General features: G+C 36.5%; 1 protein-coding gene across 4 annotated transcripts in view; it reads right to left on the minus strand.

Moving 5' to 3' along the window:
• Window positions 1-499: 499 nt before the first annotated feature.
• CIPK09 (CBL-interacting protein kinase 09) overlaps window positions 500-25078 on the minus strand; it is a 34506-nt gene continuing 9927 nt past the window's right edge. For 3 of the 4 annotated variants that reach the window (XM_010657744.3, XM_010657742.3, XM_010657743.3), the window contains exons 8-15: window positions 21727-21852; window positions 8876-8965; window positions 6393-6515; window positions 6044-6163; window positions 2561-2677; window positions 1797-1853; window positions 1604-1678; window positions 500-977 (exon numbers count right to left, since the gene is read on the minus strand). In XM_010657744.3, coding sequence (XP_010656046.1) covers window positions 882-977; window positions 1604-1678; window positions 1797-1853; window positions 2561-2677; window positions 6044-6163; window positions 6393-6515; window positions 8876-8965; window positions 21727-21852 — 804 coding nt within the window. In that variant the 3' untranslated portion in view covers window positions 500-881. 4 annotated transcript variants of the gene reach the window in all.

Here is a 25078-nt window from a genome sequence, read left to right on the forward strand (position 1 = left end):
TAAGACTATACTTAGCATTCATTTACATCTGAAGTACTCAAGGGTGAAGCCAAGAACCTCATAGTTAGGGTTATGAACGTGACTTTCTTGTCATTTTCCGCCCAGTCCACCTTGGTGACAAAGGGACTTCAGGGTGATGTTTACTTCTTTATTGAATTTTGAAAAAGTTGATAACACAGTGTCACAATAACTATTGAAGCTATTTCAGCTCCAAGAAAGTGTAGGTTTTCCTCATAGCATAATTCACGAATCTGCAACAGTGATTGACACGTTTACCAAACATATAGGACAGTATGTCGGAAATTTTCTTTCAGTACCTTTTTCTCTCTGTATATATACTTCCAACTTCACTTGAATGAATTTATTGTAACATCATAAAAATGTTAAACCATGGGAAGGAAAGACAGCATGGTTGCGCAAACCCGAGAGCAACCATACAAGCAGAAAAATATAGTTCGGAACCTGGAGGCCAGGCCATGAAGAGTGTGTAGTCGCAATATAAGAGGAATAGGCAACAGGAACACTATGATATTTCACAGTTATTCACTAATAACTTATACAAGTGAGCATATGTACCATCTCATCCACAACATTCTTCACTACACTGAGAATTATGTGATTTTCCGATACATACAACCTCTAACCAAACTATTAATGGTAACATACCTACCATCATTGCTAGCCACAAGGCAAACTTATAAAATATTTGGTGCACTCAAGAGTTTTACCATATAATGACATTGAAATTTCATATCTCGAGAAAAAGACCGAGATCTATAATCAACAAAACATATGTAGACTACACAGGAAGTCGCTTCTGGGAGCAGTAGCTTGTCCAAGCATGTCCGCTTACTGAATTGCATCACACCCACAGAACTGGATCAGCAAGTCATTGTTCTTAGAAGACTGGAATTTGTCATAGCCTCTTTTGGTTTCCAGATGATATGCTCAAGTTTAGCACAGAAATTCTTGTAAAACTGAAAATGGGAACCATAGAGAGACGTTAGCTATAGTTGCTATTGCCAGACACCAAAATGCATACTTGGTTTCAAACAAATACGGGGATGCCTAGCCTGTGGACTCAGCTCTAGGATCAGAGATACTCATGAATTATAGCCAATTGTCGAAGTGAACAATACTGACCACAGAAAGAAAAATTTTTGGAAGATGGCTAGAGGTAGATATGTTAGAATAGGCAGTCAACAAATAAGAAATGGGCATGGCTAGAGGTAAATATGTTAGAATAGGCAGGCACCAAATAAAAAATGGGCTTTTCCTGAAATGAGGATGTTGAGATGAATCAGCAGTTTTCTAGAACAAGTCCAAGGCCCTTGGGCTCAGAATTATTCACCAATTCATTGAACTTTCCAGAGTTGAATACTATTGATTGGCTAATAAGTAAAGCTGAATTGTGAGTAAAATAAGACCTGCATCCAAGCACTATCCACTAGTGAAGATTGAATTTTCAGTTACCCCATGAACCATTATATCCAGAACCATTATTTTTTTGAACCTTCATGGTCTACTCTGGTAGCTGTGCATGTTCAATTGGAGGCAAGCTCTGAAGCCAAATGAAAGTTAACAAAAGTCAGTACAAGCAAACCTTGTGATATTCAAGTGTATCCCCAGCAGCCTTTCTAACATCCACCATGAAAAGGGATGGTGCAACTTCAAAAACCTAACAACAGAAAAAATAAAGATGGAACCTTTGTTAGAAACAATCCTACACCAGAAATCAGGCCTCTTTATAAAGAACAACAGGAACAATGTTGCAGGAAAAATATCTAGAAAGTTACCTCTAGGACAACTGCAAATTGTGCAGTCTTATTTGCAGATATTCCCTCGAGTCTTGTCTGAATGGAAATAATAATAGAAAGAATTACAAAACATAGACTTCGAAAGGAAGTAAATGAAAAACAGATTAGCATACATGTTCTTTTGTACATGGGATAGTTCTCTTGCACTATCCAAGACATAATAATGCAATGAACAATTACCAGCCTGACCCCCTATATTAGTTTCATATGTAGAGAAGATTTGATACCCAAAAACAATTTATATGTAAGTGAAAAATAGAATAGGCGTACATGCCCCTTTGTACTTTGGATATTTCTCTTGCACTAATAGAAAACAACATGAGAACTTAAAATAACACAAACAAGAAGAATAGCAAACTGAAAGACCATAGTGCAAGGCATGGGGCAAGATGAAGCTATTCCGACAGTTCATAATAATGCCAAAAGGAAACATGCATGAAAATGGACTTGAAAAGATACAGATGCAGTTTCAGAGCTGGTGCAGGATTAGTGCGTAAATTTCATCAAATTTGGAATGCAATACAGGCTCCTAGTTAATATTAAAACATTTTTATTGGCTGTTCTTATAATATCATCAATTTCTCCTTTGTTGAATTTATTGAATTCTACTGCAGTTCAAATAATTTAAATGAAATTATCAAGTTGTTGAAAATGGAGAACATATGCCATCTTTAACCAAATTCAAGATGCACTATCGTGAAAAGAACAAGTTAATGTGACGAAGGTAAGTTTTAGGAGATTACCTTGTAGTGGCGTGTATGGACCTTGAAATTCATAGATTCTGCCACAGCTTCAATAGTAGAAATTATAACTTTTGCTGGTTCGCGGGAAACAAAACGAGTTTGCCGTTTTACATAATCCTGCCACCAGATCCCAAATAATTAGAATGCATGATAGCTAGACAAAGAAGAATGTCAATGGTTAAGGACTCCATTATCAAACAACATACTAACTAGCCTACTTTAGTGTGTGAAAAAAGCATTAGCAAAGGTGGATATCATACACCATTGTTCAGTTAAGCTTTTTGAAGCTACTACTATCCACGAGACCAGTATTTTTTTAATCTTTTGGGAAAACATAAAAGCAAGTGTTGCCATAGTGTTGACGGTGGGGAGGTTAGCATCTTGAAGCAATAGCAGCGACACAGAGTGGTTATGGTGGTGTGAACTGGTGGCATTGATAGAGATCACAGTAATGGGACTCCGTGGGAACGGGGGATGATGAGAGTGGTTGAGGTGATGAAGCGTTTGTGTTGAAGATGATGTTTATGGTTTCACCATAGCAACTTCAATAGTATCTGCTGTGATGTTGATGGTGCTAATGGCATAGTAATGACCATAACATATCTAGGGTGGTTGTGGCCAATGCTGTAAGAGCAAAGGTGGCAGCATGGTGATGACCATAGTTGTCACCTGGTAAAACTTATCGTGTATCGTTTTCATATTTTTCTATATCGAGTATCGTAAGTTTTTTTATATAGTGAAAAATAAATAGAAAATATATGTATGTGTGAATATCTATTGAAATTATGGATTATAGAGTGATATATAACCAATTTTATGGAAAATAGTAAAATCTAAAGAGTTAAACTATATCATATCATATGAAAACATTAAATATTAAAGTTTTGACAGTTCAAATTAACAAAATATAACTTTAATATATAGATTCATCACATAATTCACAAGAATAAACTTCTTCAATTTTTAGTTATGATTTTTAGTTCCAAATTCTAACTAGGCATATGTTATTGTGTTGTTATACATACATACATACATATATATATATATATATATAAAAGGCATCTTCAAATTTCTAGCTTTTTAGGTTCATCATCATTCATTTTCCACTAAAAAATAAATTAAAAAAAACTAATATATTAATTAAAAAATATATATTCATTAATCACCATTATTTTCATTATCAACATTCAAACCATTTAAATGAAAACTTCGAATATTCATTGTAAAGATAAACTTACTTTACTTCAAATATAGCATTTGACAACAAAAATATAGCTTTTCATATAAGATTATTTTACTTATTTTCCCTTTTTGTAATCAATTTTTAATCTTTTAGTATATCTTAAACAATTAACATAATAAATTCTTTTAACAAAATAAATAAATAATTTTATTTTTTAAAAAAATTATAGAAAATAGTTGATGATGTATGTATTGTTGTATCGTAATATCACGTATTGTATCATGTATCATGTATGTTTTGTAAGATATATTTTAAAATAAGATACAAATTGCGATACGTATTGATTTCCATAAAAAATGTATCTTATCATGTATCATAAGTTTTTAACAACTATGTTGATGACTCTATATGGAGGAAAACCAAAATTTGTAATAATCACCTAACCAAAATTTGTAATGATCACCTTTCTTCAATATCTTGCTTTTTGATTCCAAATGCAAGAACTGATCTTCTAATATGCCATCCAAACAGTGCCTAGATTAACATCACCATTTGAATAGAAGCCATACTAGAGATCAACAAAGTTCATATTTCTTTCGATAAGTGACATGGTTCACATTAGGTCAAAATGATAAGCTTTTCCATACTTCCAGCATAACAAGGTAGAAAGAGCTCAGCGCTATAACTTCTAAATTATTGAAAGCGTCAGTAGTAGCTATAATAACAATCAAGTTTATGGACTCCATAACACACGCTCTGACACATGAGTCACAATCTTTGTCACTACTATAATATGTAGCATATAAAATAATACAACACAATTCATCTAGTTGGAATCACCAGTTACCTGAAAGCATGCAAAATTTGTGAAAACATGAAATTCCAACATCCAGATCTAGACAATACAACAACCAAACCTTAACATGAACACTTCCTATCTCTTAGACTTTTAGCCTGACTTTTAATGGGATTCTTCATAGCAAGATAAAAAATTCAATTGCCTGTTTGATTGCATGGATGGATGAAAAGAAAAGTGAATCTGGAGCAAAGAACAACAGTTTTGACCCAACTAGTAGGCTTCCGCATTTTCATGTATTTTCTCCATTGTCTAAGAAACCAAAAAACCATAAAAGTTTAAACCCAGTTATTAGAAGGAGCCCAATGAATTCGTAATCTACTATTTCTCCAACTTTCACTTTTTTTAAAACAAAAAATAAGGAGTTTCAAGATCATGCTAATTTTCCCCATTTTTATTTCCTTACTATTTTTTCATCACAACCAAACAATAAGAATTGATATTTCTTTGTTTTCCTTATTTTTCCTTCTGCAATCCAAACAGCACCCAGGGAAAAAAAAAGTTTAGGAATAAATATTGAGAGAGCTTCACATAGGAAAGCTCAAAATTTACCCAGCAGTGAAAATTGCTCGTGGATTTCATAAGCTCCATGCTTTTCCCACCAAAAAGAGCATAAGAGACAAGGAAGATAAAGAAAGAAAGGCAAAAAGTCCTTGATATATTTATTTCTTACTTCAAGTTCTCAAATGATCAAATATAATGCATCATAATTGCTATTCATCAAATAAATTAAAAAAAAAAATTATAACTTCAACCCTAAGTGAATTATCATATTGCCTAATTACTAAAAAATCCAAATTATAAATAAGTTGTTGAAATTACTAAAAATAAATAAAAATTTAAAAATCACTATTTATTTAGTTTTTTTTTTTTTTTTTTTTTTTGGGGGGGGGGGGGGGTGTTGCGGGGGTGCACTTCTTGGGTTTGAAATAAGAAATCTAAATGATAGACAACCATCATATATCTTGAAGAGGCTCTTCCAAGAAGGTAGAAATAGCGCAAAACAAAACAAAAAGGAAAAAGAAAAAAGGAAGGCAGAAAGTTATGGTGCTGTATTCTCATTTAAAAAGAAAAAATTATGGTGCTTTGAAGCTGACCATAAAATGCTTGGCCATGAATCTCCACTACTTTTCCTGTTAGTACCAAACTATTTCATCTGCAAACCACCTGTTTTATTATACTCTCTGTGTTTTCAATAAACACGTGTTTGGACAGCAAAGCTTTACCCAAGATTAAGTATGAAATGCTAAAAGTAGCAACAGGTCAGCTGCTAAAGTAAAATCAGCTCCAAACCATCACTTAAAAATATAAAAAGATTTGTGTTAATCAATGTAAATAAGAAGAGACACAATTGTAAATAAATTAAGTGCAGTCAAACTTGAATCACGCTGGAATATAAAGAAATATAATGGAGTGCAAAAATCCTAAAATAATATCACTGTACCTGTCGTCTGTCAAAAAGTGCTGATAGATTCAACCCTTGGGATAGGGTAATCATCTCAAATGCATTCATTATCAAAGGACCTGTGTCATTATTTCCTGACTGCTCAGATACGTAATTTTCCTGCAAAACAACAATTATTAAGTATAATAAACCAAATGAAACTTAGATGAATATGGATGTGCAGGGAATTGAGTACCAGAAGATCATCAGTTCAGGTTTCATATATTGAACTCCAAACTCACGGGATGATAATTTCAAAAATCAAAGTTTAAAAACCATTGAACTCACAAAATTAGCCTGAAAAAGTCTCTAGTTTGATACCAAATTTATAAAAGTAAAAAAGGCTAACCTCAATATCATCAAAAACCGCATGAATATCATCCAAATTCACTTCTTCATCTTCTCTACATTTGCTAGACACGTAGTTCTTTCGAAACCATGGATCATTTTTTATCCCTTCAATCCGAATACGCTGCATTAATGTTGGAACCAATTACAGAAAGTGGAGGAGAAGCAAAAATAAAAATGATCATATTGTTTGCAATTTAAATGTTATGTAAACTAAACATTGTTGTGGTGGGGTCTTTGTGTTGTACCCTCGTACATGTGTAGAGCTCAATCACCCCAGAAGACTGACCACCATAACTCAACTAGATTTCATTGGGATTTCCTGACATTGATTGTTTTTAGGTAAGATCTGAGACCAAAAGGGAGTGGGGGAGAGGAAGGAATTTTTACAGACTCTGTCATTTGGACTCTTTAAAGCTATCTTTATAAAATCATAATCCTTAAACATGCTATTGATCTGACTACCCAAGTGAATTAGAAAAACTATAACTAGACCTCCTATTCTTTTCATTCTCATGCACAATGTGACACTATTACAACTAGATTACTTAACATATATATGACAATACCCGAGTTCAATATTTCACAAAAAAACAGTGGCAATATTCTTGAAATAGAAGATCAATATCTAGACCTCCTTAAGCCCATTTGGGATTGATTATAGACTCCTTAGAATCACTTTTCTAATAATTTTTTCTCACTAATGTGTTTAGTAAAGTCAAAGAAACATTATTCTCAAAGAATCTCACCCACTTTGGTAGCTATTTAAGAAGCAAGTCAAAGATAGCTTGTCAAGAGTGATTTTCCAAGAAAAGGATATCTTCTTGGATGATATTTTAAATTATCCAATACTTCATCAAACAATTTTTACATACCAACTTTGGACTTAAGATGAATATTAGAAACTAATTAATAAGTTATTTTTATTTTTTTTAATAACAATAATATTATTTAATATTATACATAATAAATAAATTTTATATTATGTTATTAATATTGTATATACAATTATATTATAACTTCTATATATGTAGATTAAATATATTTTATATTATTAAATATTTGATTAAACTTTATTATATAGAATTGTATAAACTTAAATTATATTTTTTTTTTTATCTTTCAAATAATTTAATTTTTTGAATCAAATTTTTTTTATATTTGAAAATAATTAGTGATTGTCCAAAATCACAATAAATGGATCATTTAAGAAATAATATTATTTTAACTTTAATGAGTACATGAGATTGAATGTTAGTTGAAACTCTTAAATTGTTGATGTGTAATATTTGTTGGAATTTATATTTGATTCTATTCATCCTAAAATGTAAAAAGAAAAAGGAAAAAAAAACTATTATTATAAATATGTTTACTTGACTTCAATTAAAATAGAAAAATGAAATTAAATATTTTGAAAATAAATGAAAATATCAATAATTGGTTTTTAAATGGTACAATGGCGCACACGCGCACCGACACACACACACATATAAGAATAAAGGAAATTGATTAAATTTTTAACATCCCTTTAGTTATCATAAATGTCATAGCAGTCTACACAATTATCAAAACACTTCAATGTTATTTTTGAAAGTCACAACACTTCTGCAACCATAGTTTACCAAAGGCCCAACAGTTATACATCACAGCTGACTTATCTTTCACAATAGCTAAAAGTGATTTTTCTTAAAGCTGCAGCAATACCAAACTGACACTTGATATGTGAACTTCAAAATACTGAATATGAATATGTTAAGAGACCATAACATTGAACATTCTGAACAGTTCATTTCTATACATATACACACAAGAGACCTTCTTATTTTTTTATTTGTTAACTTATTATTTTCCCCTAAAGTTCCAATCCTTTAAGTTCAAAGCAGAGGAGATGATATTAATTTCAAGAAATATCATTATTTTTATATGTCTTGGTATGATGGTCATCAATTACAATAGAAAAGTTTGTAATATATTTATAGGGACTAGGAAATGAATATTATTTAGAAACTAAAACAGAAAAAAAACTTTCTTAATATAACACGAAGACTAGTAAAAAAAATATACTTGCTAAAAGGTAAATCACCATTCTGCCTTTACAGCGACAACCTTGAATTTGCATCCTACACCCTCATTCATTGCAAAGAAACTTCTGATGTGTGGTTTAAAGTGTTTTCATTATTTAGCATGTCTTGGGTGATTCCTCATCATGCTGCCTTTACAATAAGGACCTTGAATTTACATCCCACACCCTCATTCATCATGCGTGTGCAAGCTCGCACACAAATACTATCTAATAGATGCTTAGGGACCAAAATCAACCTCAAAACGAAATGAATTGAGTCAGTCAACCTGTCAAGCAGCCATTAACACTTGATATATTTCCCAAGTAATACAAATGCATATGAAGAGCCTACACCCATCTCAATATTTATGTATCTTCTATAATTTGTATATGGTGAAATGAGAAATGTTTTGTATACTCACAGTTTTCGGATTGGAATCAAGTATCCTACATAGTAACGACTTTGATCCAGAAGAAAACCAAAATGGACAGGAAAACTCTGCAGCATTGATCTGCAAACAAAGCAGAGTACACGTTAGAAGTTTCCTAATGATGCTTGCTCCACCCAGTGGGGGATCCAGGAATTTGCTCCAAAGGGAAATCTTTGATGACAGTAAGTAAATACAAAAATATTGATTGAGAATATTTTGATTCAATAAATTTACTGCCATTATGATATGTTTTTACTGTCATTGTCAATGTCATCAAACATTTCTTGATGAGTAAATAAGAGAAAGAGAAAGAGAAAAGTGAGGAACAAATCCACCCTAACAACTCAGAAAACCAAATCCATCCCCAGCCGCCTCACCAGCCCCCACATCTCTCAACACCCCAAAACAACCCTTTTCTAGGTCTAAAAAAACAATTGAGCCAACATCTGAAACCCAAAAAATCCTCGCGCAATGAGATCTGTGACCTCGCTGCTCCTCCCCCTGCCCCTAACTAACAGAGGAGAGCTTTTGTAATTAACTGAACACTCCAATTTTCAGATCTCCCTCTCAAAACAGGAAGTTGGGTTTAGCTTCCTTTTTACCCTGAGACAGTGACACCACACCCCCTCCTTGTCTCCATCTTCCTCAAAAGGGAGAAAATCTCCTTTTCATATCCCTTGACCAGCGTCACCACATGGCTACTGAAATTAGCCAACTTAGAAAAGAGACCATTGGAAGGAACCTTCTCCCCTACCAGCCAGTTGAAGGACTTCAATTCTGAAAACCCTGCTCCTTAGACCTGACCGCCAAATATGTTTGTATCAATATATAGAATCTATCCTTCATCTATTGATCTCCCATTTGATTGCATAATTAATTAAAGAAAATATTTAATTTCATAAAACTTTAGAAAATCTTTGTTATACAAATAATAATAATAATAAACATAATAATAATAATAAGAGAATTAACAGGTGATAAAAAATTTCAGCGAGAAATTTTAGAAACTTTTAATACAAAAAAAAAAAACCCTAAAAAAACATTGATTAGTTGTTACGCCTATAAAAAAAATTGGTTATCCAACAAGAAATTTCAGACATTTTTTTATTAAAAAAAATTGAGGATGACAATGAAATCATAAAAAGTGGTATAAGTGAGGCTCTTTCTTTTCAAACTAATGTGTTTTAGTGAGTTTGGAGGTTTTTAACACAATGGAGTTTTAATTTGAGTGAGCTACTGGCCAATATAGATGGAGTACTTATGTCAGCATTTTGTTTTTTGAACAAATTAATTGAATATATGCTTTTATATCAACACACAATAAAACTTCAGCCATTCAAACATTGTTCAGGGTCAAAGCCCCATGCATCACTAGGGAAACCCTCATTTTTTAGGTCTTGTTTTCAGAGAGGCAGCTAGCAATTTTTGAAGGAGTTTTTATGGTATTTATTCTTTTTTTTTCTTGGGGTGGGGAGGGGTGCACGGTCAAGTCTGCTGATCAAATGTTCCACAGTACATATTTATGCTACTGAGAAGGGTTTCACACTTCAGGCTGTGCCCAACAAGTTAACCATCAAACGGTCATAGGTATCTGTGGAAACGAACGATTTTTCATTCATGCATTTCAGACAAAATAATGCAGTATTTATAGTATACAATCCTACAAAATTAAGAAACTAAATTACAAAAAATCAAGTCATTAGCTATTTCCTAAAAATCCTCTACCTTACAAATCAAGAAAAAGAAATATGAAGAATGATTTTTCATTCATGCATTTCTGACAAAATAATATAGAATTTTTAGTATACAATCCTGCAAAATTAAGAAACTAAATTGCCCAAAATCAAGACGTTGGCTAATTCCTAAAAATTCTCTACCCTACAAATCATGAAAATAAAACAGGGAAGTATACAACTATACAATTTCAAAAATTAGGGAATTAATTCTATACAATTATACAATCTCAAAAATTAGAGAATGTTGTCAACACTACCCCTTAAGCTAGTTAGTGGATATTAATCTCTTCCAACTTACTAGTTATCCTTTGAATTAGTGGATATTATTCTTTTCCAACTTACTAGTTATCCTTAGAAATGAGTTACTCAATAGACCCTTTATTAGGATATCAACAAATTGTACATCTATTGAAACATAAGGAGTATAGATCAGTCTACAATAGCTTCTCTACAATAAAGCATCAACCCACTTCAACATGTTTTGTACAATCATGTTGAATTGGATTATGAGCAATACTGATTGCTAGTTTATTATTGTAGTATAGCTTCTTAGTCCTCTTCTACTTCACTTCTAGATCACTAAGAATTATTTTGAGCCCAAGTAGTTCACAAATTCCTCATGCCATGACTTTCTACTTCTGCACTGAACCTGACAACTACAATTTGTTTCTTATTTTGCAATGTCACCAAACTTCCTCTAAAAATAGTACAATGCCCAAAAGTTGATATGCAATCTACAGTTAATCCTCTCAATCTACATCAATGTAGCCTTACAAACTTCTCTTCACTTTTCTTGGAGAGTATTCCCTTACCTGAAATGGAATTTAAGTATCACAAAATTTGTGTGCAGCCTGTAAGTGAGCCTCTTCAAGAGAGCGTATGAAATGGCTACTACAATCACAACATTGGTTATACCAGGCCTCATGTGAGACAAATAAATGAGTTTCACAACTAGCCTCTAGCAACTTTCCCTGTTTATGGTTGTGTTTTCAGATGTTTCTCCAAACTCATGATTTGTTCTGTTGAGAGAGAGAGAAAGAAGAAAGACCTTAATTCTCATTCATGTCATATCTACTTACAATTGAGAAATATATATATATACAAGGCTAGGAGTCCTAACTACCATACATGTGACCTATATTAACAAGGAAATATTATACACTATAAATACATTATATTCAACACTCCCCCTCAAGCTGGAGCATATACGTCATATGCACCAAGCTTGTTACAAATATATTTAATCCTAGGACCTCTGAGAGATTTAGTGAAGATGTCTGCTAGTTGATCATTTGAATTAACAAAACTTGTAGCAACACATCCTGATGCGATCTTCTCTCTAATGAAATGACAGTCAACTTCAATATGTTTGGTCTTTTCATGAAAGACTGGATTGGATGCAATATGTAATGCGGCCTGGTTATCATAGATGAGTTTCATCTGTTCATTCTTTCCAAATCTCAACTCTCAAAGAAGATGTCTCAACCATATGAGTTCACATGTTGCCAAAGTCATAGCTCGATACTCGGCTTCAGCGCTAGATCTGGCCACTACATCTTGTTTCTTACTCTTCCAAGATATTAGATTACCTCCAATAAAAACACAATACCCTGAAGTGGAACGTCTATCTGTGGGTGAGCCAGCCCAATCTGCATCTATGTAACCAACAACCTGAGTATGACCTCTGTTCTTGTACAACACACCTTGGCCTGGTGTACGTTTGATATATCGAAGAATGCGGATTACGGCATCCCAATGGCTATCACATGGTGACTGTAGGAATTGACTAACAACACTCATAGGAAAAGAAATGTCTGGACGAGTAATGGTGAGATAGTTCAATTTACCTACGAGTCGTCGATATCTCCCAGGGTCTCCTAAAGGCTCCCCCTGTCCTGGTACAAGTTTGACATTCGGATCCATAGGTGTGTCTATCGGTTTACAGTCTAACATACCAGTTTCTTCCAGGATGTCAAAAGCATACTTCCTTTGGGAAAGGACCACACCGGAACTGGATTGAGTTATCTCAATTCCCAAGAAATACTTAAGTTTCCCCAAGTCTTTGGTCTGAAAGTGGGTAAAAAGATGTTGCTTTAGTTTCTGAATACCATCCTGATCACTGCCTGTAATGACGATGTCGTCCACATAAACAACCAGATAAATACACTGCCCCAAGGAGTTATGATGATAGAAAACCGAATGGTCTGCTGTACTGCGAAGCATGCCAAACTCTTGAACAACATAACTAAAACGGCCAAACCATGCTCGAGGAGATTGTTTCAGGCCATATAGAGAACGGCGTAACCTACACACTAAACCAGACTCCCCCTAGCAACAAAACCAGGAGGTTGCTCCATATAAACTTCCTCGGCAAGATCACCATGAAGGAAGGCATTTTTAATATCCAACTGATAAAGAGGTCAAGAACACATAGCAGCCATGGAGAGAAGCAAGCAGACAAAAGCAATCTTGGCAACTGGGGAGAATGTGTCACCATAATCAGAACCATAAACCTGAGTATAGCCTTTAACAACTAAGCGGGCCTTAAGGCGATCAACCTGACCATCAGGACCAACCTTAACTACATAGATCCAACGATAGCCAACGGTAGATTTACCAGAGGGTAAAACAACAAGATCCCAAGTGCCATTAGAGTGCAGAGCAGCCATTTCATCCACCATTGCCTATCGCCAGCCTGGATGGGAAAGAGCTTCATGGGTGCTCTTTGGAAGAGAAACAGAGGATATAGCAGAAACAAAAGCAAAATAGGGTGAAGATAATCGATGATAACTCAAAAAATTGTAAATAGGATGAGGATTTCGAGTAGAGCGAGTACCTTTCCGAACAGCAATGGGTAAGTCATTAGGAGAAGGCAGAGCTGGGGCAGGTGAAGCCGAAGGGATAGGAAGTGAGTCAGCAGGTGCCTCAGCAAAAGGGAGAGGAGCAACAACACGAGGGCGACGATGATAAACCTGAAGTGGTCGAGGAGGCATAGCATCAGGTAGGGAGACAATGGGAATAGGCAAGACTTCAGAAACAGGAAGAGACTCAGAAGTGGTGGAAAAGAATGGTGAGTCCTCAAAGAAAGTGACATCAACGGAGATAAAGTATCAATGAGTCTCAAGGGAATAACAACGATAACCTTTCTGAAGTCTGGAGTATCCCAAGAAGAGGCACTTCATGGCTTTGGCGGAAAGCTTGTCCTGTCCAGGAGTGAGAATATGAACAAAGCAAGTACAATCAAAGACACGAGGAGAAAGGAAATAAAGTGGTTGGTCAGGGAAGAGAAGGGAGTGAGGAATCTGATCGTGTAAGACAGAGGAGGGCATACGATTAATCAAATAACAAGCAGTAAGAACAGCGTCCCCCCAAAAACGAAAAGGAACATTACTATGGAGGAGGATAGTACGAGCTGTCTCAACAAGATGTCGATTCTTGCGTTCAGCTGCCCCATTTTGTTGAGGAGTATGAGCACAAGAAGACTGATGAAGAATCCCATGATGAGACATAAACGAAGTAAATGGGCCTAAAAAATATTCTCTGGCATTGTCACTGCGTAACACACGAATAGAAATATTGAACTGGGTTTGGATTTCAGCATAAAATTTCTGGAAAATAGAGAATAACTCAGCTCGATTTTTCATTAAAAATAACCAAGTACATCGAGAATAGTCATCAATGAAAGCGACAAAATACTGAAATCCTAAAGTAGACGCAGTCCGACAAGGACCCCAAACATCAGTGTGGACAAGCTCAAAAGGAGACTTTGCCCGATTATTCAAACGCTTTGGGAACGAGACACGAGTATGTTTCCCAAGCTGACATGACTCACACGGAAGCGACGACAAAGTGGAAAAACGAGGGACCATCTTCTGGAACTTGGAGAGATTAGGGTGGCCCAGACGATTGTGAATAAGGAGAGGAGCATCAGTGGAAATGCAAACTGCAGGAGATGAATCCGAGGTGAGGTGATAGAGGAGAAAAGATCCTTATTACCAGATAAGTGATCAGAAGCTCCAGAATCTAGAATCCAGGGTCCAAGAGGAGATGTGTGGGTAAGGCAGGCAGAGGCATTACCGGGCTGGGCAACAGAGGCAACAGAAGCCTGAGATGCGGAAGAGCTCGGAGGCTGAGGCAGCGAAGAATCAGAGGACTAGGCCACATGGGCAGTGCGAGGAGGTCGTCCATGTAACTGATAGCAACGATCGCGAGTGTGGCCAAATTTATTGCAATAGGTGCAATGAGGACCTCTACCTCGGGTACCACTGCGGCCTCCTCGAGAGCTAGTTTGAGAAACTAACACAGAAGAATCTGAAGTGCTATCAAATGGCAAAGTCTGAGTGGAGGAGATACGGAGGAGGCGAGCAAACATATCATCCAAGGACAGAACTGATGAACTACCAAGAATCTGATCGCGGACAGGCTCAAGATCCGGACGGAGGCCAATAAGAGTAAGAACCATGAAGAACTTGTCAAGCTGTGTTTGTTGAGCCCCAACATTAGGAGTAAGAGGCATCACAGTCAAGAACTCCTCCTTAAGAGAGGCAATCTGGCCAATATAAGTAGATAGATCCAAGTCCTGTTGGATGATATGGACAATAGCAGAAGCCACCTTATAAAGACGCTGGATATCATTCGTATATAATCCTTTGGCCTGAGTCCAAAATTTAAAACAAGTTTTGTAGGCCCGAAGATGAAGAAGAATCTTGGGATCAACCGATTGCTATAATACACTACATAACTGTGCATCTATCTTCCTCCACTGTACGCGGTCAACCTCAGGGATATCTGCTTCCTGTGTAATCAAGTGATCCTCATATCCTTGACCCATAAACCAAAGTTCAATAGAGGCAGACCAGGAAAGATAATTGTCACTGCCAACCAATTTCTCCGAAGTAATCATAGGAGATCCAGATATAACAGAGGAAAAAATGGAAGTTTTAGTAGCCATATCTACTTATCTGGAGAATGAAGTACATTTGGATCGAAGAGAGCCCTAATACGGCTGTAGATCGCGGCGTGGCACCACTGGAAAGGGAGACAGCTTCAGATCACGGCATGGCACCACCGGAAAGGTGGACGAACACTTCCTTAGGCACGTGCAGGGATTAGGATGGAGAAAAAGTAGCTGAAGCTCGCCGGAAAAACTGTTTGGAGGGTCGACGGAGGCAAAAAACCCCAAAAAAGGTACGTGCAGGGCTCGGATGGCAGAACCAAGGATGAAGGAAGGATAGTCAGTGTCAAGCGAGGCTGGAGGAGGAGGCGCGTGGCCGGGAAAGTCCTCACGCGCCCTCAAGCGCCGGCGCATGAGATGCAGTAACCGGACGAAAAATTGCGCGTGGCTAGCGCGTGGATGATCTTTTGGTTCCGGTGCCTTCACAAAAGTTGGAGATCTCTTCCAGGCGTTCCTTCTGGTATGGTCGGTGTCGGAAAAAGACGTCGCCGGAAAGTTTGCCGGAAAAGTTTGCCGGCGGTGAGTGTTTTCTGACGACGATCCGACTGACCGGAAAGTATTGGGAGATGGGGAAGGTGACCGGAATGAAACACGGTCACCGGAAAGTTTCCCGGAGTTGATGACACGGGAAACTGAAAAGAATTAGGTTTTCTCCCTTGGCTCTGATACCATGTTGAGAGAGAGAGAAAAAGAAGAAAGACCTTAATTCTCATTCATGTCATATCTACTTACAATTGAGAAATATATATATATACAAGGCTAGGAACTACCATACATGTGACCTATATTAACAAGGAAAGATTATACACTATAAATACATAATATTCAACATGTTCAATAGGAGTGTCAATAGGCTTACATTCGAGCATGTAAGTTTCTTTGAGAAGGTCGAGAATATACTTTTGTTGGGAAATAAAAATATTGTTTCTTAAATTAGCCACTTCAATTCCTAAAAAATATTTGAATTTGCCCAAGTCCTTTATCTCAAATTCTTTGGTCAATAGTTTCTTCAATATCATCCCTAGTCACGATCATATCATTCACATAAACAATTAAAGTTGTGACTTTACCAATTGTTGACCATTTGATAAATAGAGTATGATTCCCTTGCCTTTGTCAGAACTTCCAATTTCCCATAACTTAACCAATCTTCAAAACTACACTTTAGAAGATTGTTTTAGACCATATATTGCCTTTTTTAGTCGGTATTCTGCCTTGAATCCATCACTAAAACTTGGAAATGCTTCCACAAAGACCACTTCTTCTAGGTTACCATGCAAAGAGTTCTTAATGTCAAACTATTGCAAAGACCAACCAAGGTTAGCTACTAACTTCAACAATATTCATTTAGTATTCATCTTTACTACCAAAGCAAAGGTTTCCCGATAATCCACTTCATATGTCTGAGTGTAGCCTTTGGTTACAAGTTTAGTTTTATATCTCTCCAAGGTTCCATCTACCTTATATTATACAGTAAATACCTGCTTATACAGTTATACCCTTACTGGTTTCTTCCCTTAGAGTAATTCAACAAATTCCCATGTCTTAAGTTTTTTTCAAGAGCACTCATCACCTAACACAACTTTCCTCCAATTCTCATTCCTAATTGTCTCTTGGACAATTGATGGAATTTGAATAAGATTTAATTGGGTAATGAAGACTCGATGTTGTGAGGATAATATATCAAAAGATATGAAGTTAGAAATAAGGTGTAGGGTGCATTTTCTGATTCCTTTCCTAAAAGCTATTAGCAAATTTAGGTCTTCGGCTAGGATTAGATTCAATACCTATCACAGTTTTGGATTCTTGGGTTTGCATGGGAATAAGGTTTGTTAGTCTTCTTAAGTAGACTTGTAGCGGCATAGCAATAATGTTACCATTTCTCTCGTCCTCATTCTCAAGTTCAAATGTGTCTAACCATAGGAGTAGATTCAATGATTGCTAATGGGGAAATATCTAGACTACATATAATAGGGGTCATAAGAGATAAATTTGGCAGATCAAGTAAGCTCAAGTTAGTCTAATCTTTGTTTAATGACAAGGACTCCCCCTAAAGATTAGAATCAGTGAAAAAGGATTGTTTGTTCAACAAAAGTGGCATCCAAGGAAATGGAAACAAAAATTCATAGAAATAGGATGATAACATTATACCTATTCTTTGTTGGTGAATGACCAATGAAGACACATTCAAGAGCTCAAGGATCAAGTTTACATCGACTTTGAGCATGAAGAAGGACAAGGAGACACATTCAAACGTTTTAGGTGGGATTTTGCTAAATCCATGAAAATCAAGAAAGAATTCAAAGGGAACATTTACTAAGGCTTTGTTTCCCAATACCTTAGAAGGTAACCAATTAATGAAGCAAGAAGATGAGAATTTTTTCTTTCTACAACTCCATTTTGTTGTGAAGTATCTTTACATGATGACTCATGTTTTATTCTCTCTCTTCTAGGTAAGAAAATAGGGTCAGGTTAAAATATTATTTAAACATCAAACTGAGTACTAATCATCTTGTGGAAAGTAGAGAAAGCAGAACTAACATTAGATTTGTTTTTTAAAAGGTATAATCAAGTGGCACAAAAACAATCATTGATCAAAAGAACAAACTAACGAGCTCTATTGATATTTAGAATTCGAGAGGCTCCCCAAACATTAGTATGAATTAATGTAAAGATATTAGATGTTCTATTATTGCTCAAAGGGAGAGAAACTCAATAATGTTTTGTCAATTAAGAAAATTCATAATAGAAGTCATCAGCATTCAAATCTTGAAATAACAGAAGAAACATAATCTTTAATAACAGAAAAGATGGATGTCCTAAATGTAAATGATGCAGCTAGATTTGGATTTTATTAGATAAAAAACCTCGAAAGATGAGATAAAGGTATATGATCACTACCATTGTCCCTCCCAGCATCAAGATAGTAAAGCCCATCCTGTTCCCAAGCATGACCCATCATCATCCCCATATCAAGGTCTTGAACAACAAAGAGGGATGAGAAAAATGTTACTTTGAAAATTTAGGTCTTTGGTAACTTGATAAATTGATAGAAGATTTATTAAGAGTTTAAGAATGTGTAGAACAGATTTTAGGGAAAGATATGTGTTAAGGGTAATAGTCCTTTATCCAGCCACAGTAGCTAAACTACCACCAGCTACTTTGATTTTTTGGTTTCCATGACATTAGCTAGAGGACAAGAAATGATGAGAGTTATAGGTCAAGTAGCCAATGGCACTAGAGTTTATAACTCCGAAGTCTTTAATCTCTTCCCCTTTTAGTCCCATAAATTCTAAGCTGTTTGAATTCTTATGGTTGGGTTTCTCCTTATTCTGATTAATTCTAGTTTTGGTTCCCTCCATTCCTATTGAAGGACTACAGTTTCCCACATAACTACTAACACATCTCTTTTGTATACCTTGGCTTTTTGCAATGAGTACACCAACAGTTATCCTTGTTACTTGAGTGCCTAGATATCTCTCCTCCACCAAAAATTGTGCAAAAGGATTGGACCACTTTGAGAGCTTGAAACAATAAGAGTAGAACCTTCACTTACATATTGTCCAGCATTACACTCCTCCATTTTTTAACCTTTATGATTGAGAATATCTCATTCAAGGGTGTTAATTATTCCTTCCCAAGTACTTGAGTAGATACTTTTTTTTTTTTTTTTTTTGATAGATAAAAAAGATGTACATATAGAAAAGAGGAAGCACCAAAAGCAGTGCCCTCAGAGTACACAAGGAGTAAACAAAAGAAGCCAAAAGGCTCAAACCGAAGGGGAAGGGATAGAAACAAGAAACATCACCTACCCTTACTTAGAGCCTAACCAATCAATGAAGCTTACAAGTGAAGAAGGGCTCAAAACTATAGACACCCTAACCTAAGATCAAATATTACATACAAAAGAATTTTTCAATCTTTGGAGCGAAAGCTCCTTATTACCAAACGCTAACATATTCCTTTCCTTCCAGATTGTCCAAAATATACATAAGGGTGTCATTTGCCAAGCCTTTTTACGAGCTTTCCCCACAAAAGCCCCATGCCACCCAAGAAGAGTTTCCTTCACTAAACAAGAGAGAATCCAGGCCACACCAAAGAGGGAGAAAAGAAGATTCTACAAAACCCAAGTCTTTGACAATGAAGAAGAAGACGATCCACCATTTCTACTTCAAAAGAGGCATAGAAAACACCTATTTGCCAACAAGTGTCCCCTCCTTTAAAGTTGGTCCAAAGTTAAGACTTTCCCCTAAGAAGCCTCCCAAGCAAAGAAAGGCACCTTAGGAGGCACACTCACTCTCCAAATACTACCACTAGGGAACAAAGGAGAATCTTCGGGCTCCAAAATAGAATAAAGAGACTTGACCGTAAAGGTGCCACACCTCGAAGCTGTCCAAATCACTCTATCTTCCACCTCCCTTTGCACCCTAAAAGCTTGGATCTTTTGCAAAAAATGCTCCACCAACTCTACCTCCCAATCATTGAACACCCTTGAGAAAAGAGGGGTCCAACCACCCCCATCACCATCAAGGTTCCAAACATCTGAAACCCAAGCTTCCTTAGACAAAGAAATGGAAAATAAAGAAGAGAATGACTCACAAAGTGGCTCATCTCCACACCATTTGTCCATCCAGAATCTCACTCTCTGCCCATTACCCACTTAGTAGGCCAACCTACCACTCAAATAAATCCACTCCTTCCTAATTGTTTTCCACAATCTTGAGCAGATACTTGATCATATTCCACGTTAAATCCAGCCAATAATTCCAATATTTGCTCTTTCAATAAACTAAAGGAACATAGCAACATCCACACTAGTATTCATTTTAAGTTTTTGGTAATAATCTAGTTCAAATCACAATCCTTTTATAATATTATAGTACTTAATCATGGATAAGGTACCTTACTTTATAAAGTGAATATTGGTCTTTATCTTGTAAATCTGAGTAGCATCTACGACTTTGGAATAGGTCTGTTTCACTACCTCCTAGATTTCCTTTGTCCTGGTTAAGAACGTGCATGTTCTGCTGATTTTGGATTGCATTGTGTTCTATAGCCAGAACATGATCATTGAGTCCTCCTAAACCTAAGGAGAAGACTTGGAATCATCTTCACTTGATGCTGGTCCTATCAAGTGGTTGAGCTTGCCTTTTTCCCCTCAAAAACATGTGCACATGTTGCAACCATACCAAACAGTTTTGGTCATTAAGTTTGAATGAGGGTTGAAAGTTCTGATATTTACCGATAGGTAGTTAGTTCAAGAAGACAGTGTCTAAGTTTGGATTCCTAAGGTTTTGTTTTCTGAGCTTTTCAACATAGCAGGCATTGAAGTAGACCAAACTTAAGTGCAATTTCTGAATTCCAAAAAAACTATTGAATGACAACAGTCTAGAAATGATCACAGTAAAGAAGGCCGCTGAGAAGAGAGGAAAAAATACAATGACAACAATGAAGGTCACTTGAGGCAGAAAATAGCAGCAATGAAGGCCATTAGAAGTTGGTGATAATGAAGACCATTAGGAAAAAAATAAAAGAAAACTTAGAGGCCTCGAACAAACTTTGATACCATGTGAAAAAATAACATCCATGCATTTCTGACAAAATAATAAAGTATTTATAGTATACAATCCTACAAAATTTGGAAACTAAATTACACAAAATCAGGAAATTGACCGATTTCTAGAGATTGTCTACTCCACAAATGAGGAAAATAAAACAGGAAAGCATCCAACTACAAAATCTTGAAAATTAAGGAATTAATTCCATACAAGTATACGATCTCAAAAATCATGGAAAATTAATTCCCTGTTATGTTTAATCAGATCATCAAGAGTATTAGTGTAAGACACGGTATAGCATTTTTGGCAAAGTAACCTCCAACGATCAGGAATAGAATGCAATTATGCCACAATATGGAGGCCCCTGTCTAACAGATAAAAGGTGTGTCTAATTCAAGAGGAAATAAAAAGACAAAAAGTGTGTCCTTGCTACACAAATGCCTTTGCACAAGTTATTACTACTTAATGCAAAACAGATCAACTTAAGCATGAATATTTTGTAGATTTTCAAGTATCAAACGTCATTACATCAGTAGGTTTAAAAGATCCCTGAGCTATCCAACAGTCCAGTGAAAACAAATTATGGCAGTTTACCTTTTTGTACAAGCTTGGAAGGTCTATCTCATTAAATGGAAGATATCCTGCCATTAGAACATAGAGAATGACTCCACATGACCACACATCAGCAGCTGCACCGTCATAACCTTGGTTACTAAGCACCTAAACAGCAAGGATTTAATGTAAGAAATTATATAACATTAGAAACTCAGAATATGGTCTTTATTCATCTCATAGGAGACAATTAAGAGAAATTTTTATTCATGATTAAGTTCGCTAAAGCTTAATAAACACCCAACTTGCAAAAAGTTAGGGATGGTTACAAGTAAGTTATAAAGCCTCCCAAGTGATCATAATACACAAAAGATCAAAAGTTCAGTACCATGATTATCATTCTTTTTATAGGTAAATTTTTGTCCAAAACTTGAACCTGGAACCACCCACAAACCCTGCCCAACCGTTTACCACTTGAGTCAAGCCTCAATGGTTGTACCATACTTATCATTATTTAGTAAATCTAAAGGAGAAGAGACATAAATTACTGATATAATACAAATGACAAGGGTTAGAAAAAAGAAAGAAAAGGAATAAAAGATGAAATTATTCCCATAGAAGGAAAGGTAAATCCAAAAGAGTGTAGAATATATGTGAATTCAAGGAAGACATCAGGAGAAACTTCTCCACTACGCTTCTTATGCTCAATCAGGAATCCAAACAGTCTGTTCCCTTTTCCCATTCCCACACCTCACCAACCCCACCACACCCTAAAATGGGTTAAGGGGGAAAAAGGGAGAAAAAGAGGAAATAAAAAAAAGAAATAAAGTGCAAATGCAGCAAGAACACTAATTTCAGTGTTGAAAATATCTCAGATATATGAATTAAGTAGCATGACTTTTGTCCCCTTATTGGACAATGATATATATTCAACTTTTAACGAAAAGGGAGAGAAAATTGACAGAGGAGGAAACAGTCTGTAAAAAGGAAGCCAAGGAGAGATAAGCTAAGTGGGTGTCCATGGAAGAAACCCATTGGAGACAGCTTCAAGGGAGTTATGGCTAAGGGGATAGAAATACGAGCTATATTTCCATCGTATGGCAACTGCTCATCGAAAAGTTAATTCCCTGGACAGAATCAAGATAAATGGGGTGTGGTTATCAGAGGAGCAAGAAGTGAGGGAAGGGATAGCGAACGCCTTTCAGCAACTACTCTCAGAAAGTTCAGATTGGAAGGCGGACATAGGGAGACTACAGTTAAAGTAGATCAGCCAGCAAGAAGCGGAATTTCTAGAGCTCATTTTTTCTGAGACTGAGGTCCATGCTGCTTTAATGGATATGAATGGGGACAAAACCCCAGGACCGGACGACTTCACTGTGGCTATTTGGCAAAGCTGTTGGGATTTCGTAAAGGAGGAGATATTGGATATTTTTAAGGAGTTCCATGAGCAGAATTCTTTCCTCAAGAGCCTTAACAATACGTTTCTGGTCTTGTTACTGAAGAGAGGGGGGGCTGAGGACCTTGGGGATTATAGACCCATCAGCCTGGTAGGGGGGCTGTATAAATTGTTGGCTAAGGTGCTAGCCAATAGACTCAAGAAAGTGATAGGAAAAGTGGTTTCCCCCGATCAGAATGCGTTTGTCATGGGAAGACAGAATCTAGATGCCTCTTTAATTGCAAATGAGGTGATTAATTCATAGCAAAAAAAGGGAGAGAAATGCCTAATTTGCAAATTGGATATCGAGAAGGCATATGACAGCATTAACTGGCAGTTTTTGCTGAAGGTTTTTCAAAAAATGAGGTTTGGGCCAAAGTGGTTGGGATGGATGTGGAGTTGTATATCCACAGCCAAGTTTTCAGTCTTGGTAAACGGAGTGTCAACCAGGTTTTTTCCAAGTTCTAAGGGGCTGCGCCAAGGGGATTATCTTTCCCCCCACCTATTTGTCATGGGAATGGAAGTGCTAAGTGTTCTAATTAGGAGGCCTGTTGAAGGGGGTTTTATCTCTGGGTGTAGCATCCGGCGAGGTAAAAGACAAGCTGTCAACATTTCACACTTACTCTTTGCTAATGATACAATCATTTTTTGTGAGGCAAAAAAAGAGCACTTAACGCATTTGAACTGGATTCTTTTTTGGTTTGAAGCTGCTTCAGGGTTAAGGATTAATTTGGCCAAAAGTGAAATTATACCGATTGGAGAGGTGGAAGAGGTGGACGAGATGGCAATGGAACTAGGGTGTAGGGTGGGACAGTTGCTTGCAGTCTACTTGGGGCTGCCATTGGGGGCGCCTAATAAGGCCTCTTCCGTGTGGGATGGGGTAGAAGAGAAAGTGAGGAGGAGACTTGTCCTTTGGAAACGTCAATATATATCCAAAGGTGGGAGAATTACACTTATAAAGACCACAATGGCTAGTATGCCCTTGTATCAAATGTCCCTTTTCCGCATGCCAAAGACAGTGGCAAGAAGGTTAGAAAAGTTGCATAGAGATTTTTTGTGGGAAGGGGGTAATCTGGAAAAGAAAGCCCACTTAGTCAATTGGGAGGTGGTTTGTGCAGATAAAGAAAATGGGGGGCTTGGCTTAAGAAAGCTAGCCCTCTTGAACAAAGTCTTGCTTGGAAAATGGATATGGAGATTTGCTTATGTTGAGAAGGATCTTTGGAAGCAGGTGTTTGTGGCGAAGTATGGGTAAGAGGATCTTGGTTGGAGGACAAAGAAGGCAAATGGGGCGTTTGGAGTAGGGATTTGGAAGGAGATCTTGAAGGAATCTGTTTGGTTCTGGGAAAATATGGCGTTTAAAGTGGGAAAAGGCACCAAAATCATATTCTGGACTGATCTTTGGTGTGGGTGTACAATGTTGTCCCAAAGATTCCCGCATCTTTATGCTATGGCTGTTCATAAGAATGCCACAGTGGAAAAGATGTGAGACCAGAATTTCGGCCAAGGCGGCTGGAATTTAAGGTTTCTTAGGGACTTTAATGATTGAGAATTGGATATGGTAGACAATTTGCTTTTTGTTTTGAGGGGTCACAGGATTACTTTGGAGGAAGACTCGGTTTTTTGGAAGGAAGGAAGAAACGGGCAGTTTAGAGTCAAGAAAGCGTACAACTTGTTGGTAAGCCCCATGGCCGCCATTTTCCCAAAAAGTAACATTTGGGTGGATAGAGTTCCAACCAAAATTGCGTTCTTTGCGTGGAAAGCCGCTTGGGGGAAGATGCTTACTCTTGATAGACTCCAGAAAAGAGGGTGGCAGCTTCCTAATTGTTATTTCTTGTGTGGTTGCGAAGAGGAAACTGTAAATCATATTCTAATACACTGTACAGTGGCTAGAGTGTTGTGGGATATTGTTCTTGGTTTGTTTGGCACTCAGTGGGTTTTTCAGAAACTGTAAAGGAGGTT

The sequence above is a fragment of the Vitis vinifera genome, chromosome 11, assembly GCF_030704535.1.
Source record: "Vitis vinifera cultivar Pinot Noir 40024 chromosome 11, ASM3070453v1".
Classification (NCBI taxonomy): domain Eukaryota; kingdom Viridiplantae; phylum Streptophyta; class Magnoliopsida; order Vitales; family Vitaceae; genus Vitis; species Vitis vinifera.